General features: G+C 33.9%; 2 protein-coding genes across 2 annotated transcripts; one reads left to right on the plus strand and one right to left on the minus strand.

Moving 5' to 3' along the window:
* Positions 1–1,198: 1,198 nt before the first annotated feature.
* On the minus strand, positions 1,199–3,531 carry LOC106178645 (peptidyl-prolyl cis-trans isomerase-like 1). The gene is made up of 4 exons (XM_013561913.2): positions 3,434–3,531; positions 2,797–2,951; positions 2,252–2,400; positions 1,199–1,924 (listed from the first exon to the last, which is right to left on the minus strand). The coding sequence occupies exons 1-4, from the start codon at positions 3,487–3,489 to the stop codon at positions 1,781–1,783; spliced, it is 504 nt and encodes a 167-aa protein (XP_013417367.2). The 5' UTR covers positions 3,490–3,531; the 3' UTR covers positions 1,199–1,780.
* A 116-nt stretch (positions 3,532–3,647) lies between these two features.
* LOC106178633 (phosducin-like protein) lies at positions 3,648–8,444 on the plus strand. The gene is made up of 8 exons (XM_087015529.1): positions 3,648–3,829; positions 4,046–4,237; positions 4,584–4,709; positions 4,839–4,975; positions 5,268–5,370; positions 5,730–5,843; positions 6,042–6,166; positions 6,641–8,444. The coding sequence occupies exons 2-8, from the start codon at positions 4,046–4,048 to the stop codon at positions 6,729–6,731; spliced, it is 888 nt and encodes a 295-aa protein (XP_086871655.1). The 5' UTR covers positions 3,648–3,829; the 3' UTR covers positions 6,732–8,444.
* Positions 8,445–10,220: the final 1,776 nt, after the last annotated feature.

Consider the following 10,220-nt stretch of genomic DNA (forward strand, 5'->3'; position numbering starts at 1 on the left):
GAAGTTTTGGATACAAATAAAGGTACAGTGAGTCGTTGATCATGAATGACACTGAAGACCCATACGACCGTCAATCAGAAACTTACTTTTAGTGAACGTTTTAGGTGCACTTAAAGCACACGAAGTGCACGCACCTAATGCGATATTGTCCAAAATAACATTATAACGGTGGTGTCAATCCTTGTTTGCCTAATCTATTTTTCATGTTCATTTAGAATGGTTTTAATTATTAAAACGCATCAGCGTATCGACAGACATCTGAAGATGTGCGCTTCATCAATGACATATCATACTGAAACACCTGTAGCATTCGGCTTGAACCCGCGTTTTGTTAAAAATGGCTTCGAATAAATCACTGTCTAAGGCCCCATTCAGAATAGGGGACCAACTAGTCCGAGGGTCAAATATGGCGACCCACTACAAAGTTTGCTGTCTTATCCGCTAATAGACACTGTGGAAGTATGGAAGTATTCAAGTGAGTCGGCCATATTTGACCCTCGGACTATTTAGTCCCCTATTCTGAATGGGGCCTAACATTCACTAATGAGATCTAAAGGTATTAGATTAGTATGAATGTTGAACTGAATGTTTCTAGGGGATTTTTTATTTGACTTAAATAGATTGTACGCCAAAGTAATCCTTGAATGAAATGTGGTAAAAGTTGGAAACAGAGGGACAAGACCTCGATCGTCACTTTCCTCTGTAAAGAGAAGCTTGAGAAAACGTTTGGCTTTTTTTAATCATGGTGGTAGCAATCCTGTCCTACCTGCTCGAGGAGGTGTGTCAGACAAATAAGCTGATTGCACTCAGCCAGAATCTCCGCAGTGTTGGACCGTCTTAGCTACTACGTTGTGTGGATCTGAATGCTGTCCTACTTTCAAAACTATTGTCAACAGTTTGATACACTGAACTTTTAAGGCAATACTGCAAACTAGAAATTCCACTGCATTTTCATTAATAATTCTTTAGAAATAGTTGGTGTGAATTAATCTTGGTGTTTTTTCCACTCAATAACATATTATACGATAATATATGATAATCAACTACAGCAATATATACAAAACTCTATCCAGATGATATACTGGAGTAAAGGAAATGAACTGCTCTTTCAGTGACAACATGTAATTAGAAATTTTTGATTACTTTGAGGGCAATATCAGATATTTTTCCATTCTTCATAGATAAATGCAAAAACTGATTTCTGTTTTGTGCCATTTTTTTTTCCTTTATTTTCTTTTGGCTATTTTTTATTATAAAAATAGGACAAGTAATAAAAAATTCTAATCTAAAATTTTACTCTTCTAGCTACAAATGATCACATCTAAAATTAGATGTCTGATACAGTGAAAAATATTCATTGACATTTGTTGAACATGGACCACAGTCGGTTAAAATTTTGTATTTTAACACATCTGTAAATAGTGATAGAAGCCAATTTGGGCCATACCACCAGTAAAATGGTCACCTTTTTCTATACCATATTTCTTCTCACTACCTTAAACAGTGGATGTTAATTGACAAAATCCCTCATGGAGTGCTACAACAATGGGAATAAGAATGAGAATTAAGACCATCAGAGTCTTCAGCGCAACCAATAACACTCCCACCCAATCAGCACACATCAATATATTCGCCAGCACATTTTTCTGATCCCACAGCTCATTTCCAGCTAAGTTTCTAGCGTAGTTTATCACACAGAATTGCTTTCAACGTCCAAGTCAGTCCAATCCTGTTCAGTCATTGGCCAACCATTACACCAATAATCAGCGCGTGTTATTCCTCAGGTGGGCGTGATTCGTCCCTTCAGTATCTTGACGTCCTCCACTGGTTTGTCGTTCTGGTCAGTTTCGACCATTCCCAGTCTCTGGACCACAGACATACCTGATGCCACTCTCCCAAAGATAGCATGTTTGCCGTCCAACCACTGGAAATAATATAATAAATATATGACGAAAATATTTTTTTATAAAAACTGAAAACATTGACACCTGCTAACCACACAACAATCCATGGCAAATATAAATTGGAGCAATCAGGGGAAAAGGCTGAAATAGAAGATCTTGTATTGCTCCAGATGTTTTAAATTATGTAATATTTCTTACCAACATCTACAATCATAGGAGTTTTCAATTTTTTTTTTTTTTTTTTTACTTTATATGATTTTTCAAAACATACAGTTACTGGCCCCTGATGAAAATCACACTGATATGCTAGTGATCTGATATCAGTGGTAATAGTTCGGAGTCCTTACCTGTGTTGGGGCCAGCGTAATGAAGAACTGACTGCCATTAGTGTTAGGTCCACTGTTCGCCATGGACAGGATACCTGCCCCAGTGTGCTTCAAGTCAGGATGGATCTCATCCTCAAATTCTTGACCATAGATGGACGCTCCACCTCTCCCTGCAATAGTAATGCACAGTGTGATGCAAGCTGGATTTTTCATACAAGTTATGAATTAATAATATTTACAAATACAAAGTAATAACACACACAGAACATACTTTTGCCCTTCATTCTCAATATAACATTCAAGAAACAAACTGATGTTTGTAAGTTATACTCTTCTGTTCAATAAGAACTATCGTTTAAATTAAAAACTGTAAAGACAACGAATGAAATGAATGAAACAAGAGAAAAAAGTCTATAGAGTGCCCTCTACTATTTAATACAAACCTGTGCAATCAATACCAACCTGTACCAGCCAATACCAATGTGTACCAGTTAATACCAACATGTAACAGCCACACCAACAGAACCTGTACCAGTTAATATCAACCTGTACCAGTTAATACCAACCTGTACCAGTGGGGTCACCACCTTGAATCATGAAGTCTGGAATAATTCTATGGAACTTGACCCCGTTGTAGTACCCCCTCCGGGCCAGCTCAGCAAAGTTCCTGCATGTGTTGGGGGCGTGTTTCCAGTACAGCTCTATAACTATGTTACCCATTCTGAAAATAAAATATTGGTTAAATATCAGCAATGACAATGAAGTCCCTGTATGGGAGTGGGACATGTGATCATTAAAACTCTGTACCTATTTTACACACCCATACAGTTTTACTTACCAATACCTGTTCCTAGGACAATATTCCATATCCTTTCATTAAGTATTTTTTCATTTGAGAATGATATACAAATAGTTTTTCTTTGTATTATTGAATATGACATATTAATTAAAAATGTAATGGTTACAGAATAAATATGAGAAAGTGACTTTTGAATACTTTCCTTCATTTTGGCAAAGCCTCTCACACCAAACTCCAAGTCAAAGCAATGACAAAAAGTCTTACGAGGAGAACACGCGACCTTAGCCGGTCATAAATATTTTACCAACTATAGCATATTTTGTTATACGGATAGCACCGGGATCATTAAGTACCCCTGCACGCTTTTATTATTATTCATGATAATCCAAAAACATAATATTTACGTTGTTTCCAGGGTAACATTTGCCGGCTGCCAGTTCTTTGGAGGGATTCCCGACATCTTGGATGCGAAGTCAATTCGTATATATTTAGTTTCGAATAAATTAATCATCCCTATTTCAAAGGATTGTAATACATTATTTATGCTTTAATATATAATAATTTTGCCATTATTTTAAAAAATATTTTTGTGGGGTTTGCTAGATTAAAGTTTCAAATGCAAAAATACCAGATGTTATCGAATTTACTTTACAGGGAATACCCTAACTTTGAAGGTGTATATCCTTACTTTGATTTCTTTCATCGTCATTGTAGTTGGTGATTGTAGTTTATACACTGACTTCATACACTGCTTTTCAAGATTTATTTCACCTAGAGAGAGGTTCAGTAATATCAGCAAGGTAAGCAAGTTTAAGATCGAAGATTAGAGTCGACAGAGGATTAAGGTAAATGTTCCATTTTGTTTCTCAAACATTGTCTGTACCGAGATTTTTTAAAAATCTTTTTACTTCTAATATTACTACGACAAAGTAATGTGTACAGCTTTGAAAACTATGCTCAAATGTATATTGAACATATACAGCAATTTTAGGATCGTACACACATTCTCTATCCAGATGGCTCTCAGCTTAGATGACCGCCTGCTCGGGGAGAAGATGGACAACTACTGTAGTAGCAGTGAGGATGAGGACGGAGATGAGAAGGGTAGTGGTGATGATGGTGAGGGTGCCTCGAGACAGTCAGCCACCGGGGGAGCCAAGTTTATACCAGAACCTGAGCTGAAGGCTTACAATGGACGCTGCACAAATGTGAGTAAACTTGGACACTGATGACCTGCTCCCCAAATGATGTTACTAGTATATGGATGGAATATTTTATAACAAGACAAGGTGTTTTCTTTTTTCTTTCAGATTTTTGTCTTTAACATGTATGATAAAATATCCTTTTACATCTTTTTATTACAAATTGATGCTACTGTAAATGATTTCGTGGATGAAAATAAAGAAATGATGAATTATGTTTTTATCAGATCTGTAGAAGTCACAATTATGAATGCATTGCTGCTACATAAGTTATAATAATTTGTAAGCAGTTGCTTGACGTTTTTATAACTATATAATTAGGGAAAAATTACCCTATTTGTGGTGTTTTCAGACAGGACCAAAAGGAGTTATAAATGATTGGCGAAGGTTTAAGCAGTTAGAGGCTGAGAAAAGAGAGGAACAAGACAGAGAAAAGTTGGAACTTCTCAAAAAGCTTTCCATCACGTGCAGATCACATGTAAGTATGATGGCATTTACATAGAAGTTAGGCCCATTGAAGTTAGCTTTTGGGTTTTGAAATCTTGAAAGATTTGGATATTTCTTCTTATTGTATTGATCATAGGTTTCTTTGATATTTTGTTTCTAGCTAGATGATGACAAGGAGAAGAAGAAGGATGAGGATTTTATGTCACAGTTGGAGGAACTAGAGGATATGGAGGATGAATTCATCAAAGAGTACAGGCAGCGGAGAATAGAGGAGATGAGAAAGGCCGTCCAAGCTTTGTAAGTCTCTCTCTCTCTCTCTCTCTCTCTCTCTCTCTCTCTCTCCATCCAAATATTTGCTGACATTTATGCATATTTGCTTGCTTGAATGAATATTAAAGGCATTTAGTGGGAATATGCTTACATACACAATATTGTCCGTATAGAAAATCCTTATTCTTGATTTTCATACTTTTAATATTCATCTTTAGATCCATGAACACTTTTAAACATTTTTGTTTTTAAGGTAAAACTTCAATTTAAAAAAAAATTAACTTCTAATTGACATAATATTTTACTTGGCATATTGCAGGCCAAAATTTGGTAAGGTGGTGGAGCTGGATGCTAGTAGCTATGTGGAGTCCATAGACAAAGAACACCCTAGCACCACAGTAATAGTCCACATATATGAGGAAGTAAGCCGTTATTCTGTCATAAACAACTCAATCTCAATTCCATAGTAGTAACCCACTTGAACGAATATTGGGAGTCTTTTTTGTTTCATGGCCAAACAATTGTAATCTACAGTTATGGTACACTTTGTTACAGTAGGATGGAAGTCAACATTCTGTTATGCACAGTCTCTATCCTGCAGTTATAGCACAGTTTATTGTCTCAACTAACGCAATTCTCGGACTGAGGTAACCATTCCAGAACATGCATGCTCCAAAACACATTTACACACACACACACACACACACACACACACACACATTGTATGTAATAACATTTTGTTAAATGTCACTTTTCCACATTCTGAATTTTTTTTATCTAGGGTGTCGCTGCATGTGAAGCTATGAATGGATGCCTTATGTGCCTTGCAACAGAGTATCCTACAGTAAAGTTCTGTAAACTCAAGGCTTCTAGTGCAAGACTCAGCTTGAAATTTGTAAGCACAAATACATATGAATCTGCTTTCTCTCATAGTTTGTTTAATATAAATTTTTTGTTGTAGTTCAATTAGATAACTGTAATGAAAAGAAAATTTACTTACATACACCATCCTGTAATATCTATATTATTTCATCAAGCTTATATGATAAAAGTTATAATATGAAATAATTAATTTTATTTATTTATTTTCTAGGCGGAAAATGGTGTGCCAGCATTACTGATCTACAAGCACGGGGACCTGATAGGGAATTTTGTGGGATTAGCTAGAGAGTTTGGAGAAGATTTCTTTGCCACAGACATAGAAAGCTTCCTGCAAGAGTGAGTACGATGTCAGCACAGACACAGTAGAATGGCCAGCATTTTACCACTTCAGTCATACAGGCAATTTCACAGTTATATGATGCTATTTTCCAGCAAGGCAAAATCCAATGTATGGGCTGCATGTTGGATTCAGTTTCACAATTGTTTATTAGACTTAAAGTTCATGAATTGCCTTGTGAAAAGAAGCCACATTTTTGCCATTTGGATGACATTTGTGTGTCCAAAAGTGTTTGTGGTTCAATTTCTTTTTTTTTTTTTCATCCCAAGTCAGTGGTGAATTTGCAAAAGTATCATTTCTCTTGACCATTGTCTTAAGCAAATAAAACATGTGGTGAAGATTTTGGGTGCTAGCATTATCAAACTTTTCATACTTGAAATGATATGCAAATGACATTATATCTATTTTGATGATAAAATGGAGAATTTCATTCTCATTCAGTATTGAAGACATTTTCTTTTTTTTCTTTCCAGATATGGCTTCTTACCAGCTCAGGAGATTGTGAACTCGGTAATACGGCAGCAGCAGGGACAACAGCAGGACAGTGACTTTGAACTGGACTAGCCTACAAAATTGCTCAGTATTTATGACCAATCCCAGGGTCAAACACATAATAAGTAGTATAAAGTCATAATAGTGGATTTCCTTACATGACAACTGTTCTTTCATAATCTGACCATGTATGTCAGTAACATAATGTTTTTGACTTCAATAATTCAGCTCATTGACAAGAGATTAATATATCATGGCAACTGTTTTTTCATATTCTGATGCTGATATAGATGCCATTTGTATCAGCTGCATGATAATATTGACTTGTGTAATTTAGCTTAAGCAATTAATGTATCATATTATTTCTTGGTTACTTGTCAATGAGTTTTTGACAGAATATTTGAATATATGAATTTTTGCCCCATCTGCTATTGCTAAAGACTAAATTTATTTTATTAAATAAGGTCACAACTGAGTGTGTGTAGTGTATGGCCACAGTTGTGACCCAAGGGCATGAGATGAACAGCTGTTTATTATTGCCATATTTTATTTTATTGTACCGTGTTGTCATTGTTATTTAATCCTGTAAAATTGCTGTTTTTATGTAAAATGTAAAAAAAAAAAAAATCTTTTTGAATGGAAATAATCCAGACCCTCACCTGGTAAGTAAATATGACTGCTGATATAAACAAATTCTTTGTCCTGTCTTAACCTTAAAGTTAATTTCATTTTACTAGTTTCTTTCCTTTGAAACATCATATAAAAGTAAATTGAGCAATTAACATGTAGACAAGATAATCAAAAATAATTTTTTTGAAATTTGATCAAGGAAAATTTCCATATGTTCACAAATTTAAATATGAATTTTTAAAATTTACTTATATGTTGATGTTTTCTCAAAGCTTAAAAACTTATAAATTCCAATTTTTGTCTTTATTTTACTGAAACTTTTACGCTATATTTATGTTGTATTTAAGTGTTTCATTTTGCTCAAAGTGCAATATTTTAATTTATTGTTAGAAGGTATTCACATGTGAGTTTTAAACTGTGTGAATGGGTATAACAGTGTGTGTGTGTGTGTGGGGGGGGGGGGGGAAGAGTACAGGATAGGGGAAATCAAATGTTATTACAGGTGCTAAGAAGTTAAAACAATACATATAGATCTCATATGATACCTGGTGTGTAAACTTGTCTTATATAGCACAACTTTTATAGTTTCTTGAATGGTTGTTTAAATCAGAATGTGGAAATGACTTGAAAAATTGACACTCCACTTTTTCCAATATTTTCATTGATTTGCTTTTTTTCATCAATTTTTGGTTTATATTTTTAAAAAATATGTTTATTTGGCATTAACCCAATTCAACTTATACAAAATATTTTCTGGTATTTAGAAAAAAAAATTCATTTCATTCAGATGTAGTGTAAAATGCAGTTAATTTATGCTGTGAAATTTTCTTTATATTCAAAGTTTGGAGCAGTAAAATGAATGCAAATACCATTTATCATGTAGTATCACGTAGATTAAAGATGTTGTCTTCTAGTTATAGTTTGGCTTTAAATAAAATGATGCACCTTTATCTTGTTAAATAGTCAGGCTGGTTCCAAGGTGCAGTACGAATCAGTTGTTTAGGGGGCTTCATTTATAATTTTAAGCCATTTTTATCAAGTTTTCCTTAAAGAGAAACAAGGCTGCATGAATTGTTTTCAATATGTTTTGGAAGATTTGCTGTTAGTCAGATTCATCATTATGTTGAGTCATTGAATAAATGTATCAGAATTAAATTTGCTTATTCGCTTGAATATTTACCCTTTGAGGTTCTTTAATGAGATATAATTTATTTGTTAATATGAGTAAGGGAAAGCGAGGGATCGTAGCAATAAAAAACAAGGCAGCAAAGCTGTCAAATGTACAGACAAAAACCAGAAAATAAAAATGCAGGAAATAGGATACTGTCAATTCTGATGAACTAATGTATTATGCTTACTGTAACTGCATAGCCAACATCAAATTCTTATTCTGCATAACATTGGATTAGGATGAAAGTAAAATGTGTATCAAGCATTAGACTAAGTTCCCATACCTAGATCAATCTAACAGGATCAATCCAACTCCAAGGGGTTTCTCACTAAATTGCTTTCAGTTTGAGAGTCTTAGGATTCTTGCATGCCAGTTTCAGTAGGCGTGACAGACAACTAAGCCACTTACATTGATTGCAATTTAGCAAGAATTCCCATGGAGATAGATCGATCCACAGTTAGCGTGATAGGGTCTGGAAATAGTCCCTAAGGTGTCAGGCTGATAAGAGTTTAACTTTGGAAATGCCAGAATGAGGTACAGTGAAAATTACACACACACAAAAAAAAAAAAAATTGCTTAAATTCATAAAAATATATATATATATATATATATATATATATATATATATATATATATATATATATATATATATATATTTTTTTTTTTTTTTTTTTTTTTTTTTTTTTTGGCTGTATGTCAATCCTAAGAATCATTCTTGTAACTTAACAAAATACAGAAAATGTTACAAAGTAAGAGTACAGGGCTCCTGGCAGATGGGAGTGATAAGTCACAACTTGAAAATGCCAGTATAGCACTCTATAAACCTGCAATGCCTCCAAAACAGAAAACAATCACACTGGTTTTCAAACACAAGCTGCGCACTTCTGTCTTATGAAACTTTTCACTAAGTTTCAGTATCGTAAGTAACATGGTTTTCCCTTAATCGCTATCCTGGCAGCAGTGTCCAAAATAGGGTTTTCTTCAACTTTCATGCAATAAAACATAATACTTAACAGCATAATGACCATCAAATTTTTTATAAAAAAATAAAAGTATCATGAATATTCAGAAAATGTGATTTGGGAAGGTCTTCAAGGCCATGGAAGTTCAGAGTCACACTTTCAAAATGCCAAAATGTAATCAAGGGATAACTGTACTGAAATGATTTTCTTTCCATTTTCAACACCTTTTTTAAAACAAAATGATCAATAAACTGTCATTTTTAAATGTTCAACTAGGAAAATTGTTGACATAGGAAAAATATCAATAGAACAATTTTCAATGTCCAATTTGCTCCATTTGCAGATGCTGAACATAGTGAATGATTAAATCTGACAAACTGCAATGATGACTTACTTTCCATTTATGATACTTTATTACACAATGCACAATATTATAACAGGAAATGTCAAAACAACACTTTTACATATCTTATTAGTTCCATAATGAGACTGTTAACATGCCTAAGAATTAAATCTGAAGAAATAACAATTATATACAAAAATACAGAAAATGCACAGCGCTTCTGGTGGATGGGAGTATAAAATCACATCTTGAAGATGCTAGTGTTTGAAAAATAATTTTAAAAAAATTTTTAATAAAACGTAAAAAATTCCAATAAAGCTGCTATTCAAACTTTTAATCTAGCTGTATTAACTTGATATTAATAACCCCACCAAGTTTGAGAAAAATAAAGCACTGTTATTCATCTGTAGCATGTTGGCATAACACATTCTTTTTGTTGTAAATTATTTGCAATG

Source organism: Lingula anatina, chromosome 6 (genome assembly GCF_051362555.1).
Source record: "Lingula anatina isolate TDL-2025a chromosome 6, LinAna3.0, whole genome shotgun sequence".
Classification (NCBI taxonomy): Eukaryota; Metazoa; Brachiopoda; class Lingulata; order Lingulida; family Lingulidae; genus Lingula; species Lingula anatina.

What these genes read in the sequence shown, in the direction of transcription:
- LOC106178645 (XM_013561913.2), bottom strand. Translation starts at nt 3,489, where the DNA reads ATGTCGGGAATCCCTCCAAAGAACTGGCAGCCGGCAAATGTTACCCTG. An exon ending in TGGTGACCCCACTGGTACAG is followed by an intron (nt 2,401 to 2,796) that starts GTTGGTATTAAC and finishes TTACTATTGCAG; the next exon opens with GGAGAGGTGGAGCGTCCATC. An exon ending in TTACGCTGGCCCCAACACAG is followed by an intron (nt 1,925 to 2,251) that starts GTAAGGACTCCG and finishes TATTATTTCCAG; the next exon opens with TGGTTGGACGGCAAACATGC.
- LOC106178633 (XM_087015529.1), top strand. Translation starts at nt 4,046, where the DNA reads ATGGCTCTCAGCTTAGATGACCGCCTGCTCGGGGAGAAGATGGACAAC. An exon ending in ACAATGGACGCTGCACAAAT is followed by an intron (nt 4,238 to 4,583) that starts GTGAGTAAACTT and finishes TGGTGTTTTCAG; the next exon opens with ACAGGACCAAAAGGAGTTAT. An exon ending in CAAGACTCAGCTTGAAATTT is followed by an intron (nt 5,844 to 6,041) that starts GTAAGCACAAAT and finishes TTTATTTTCTAG; the next exon opens with GCGGAAAATGGTGTGCCAGC.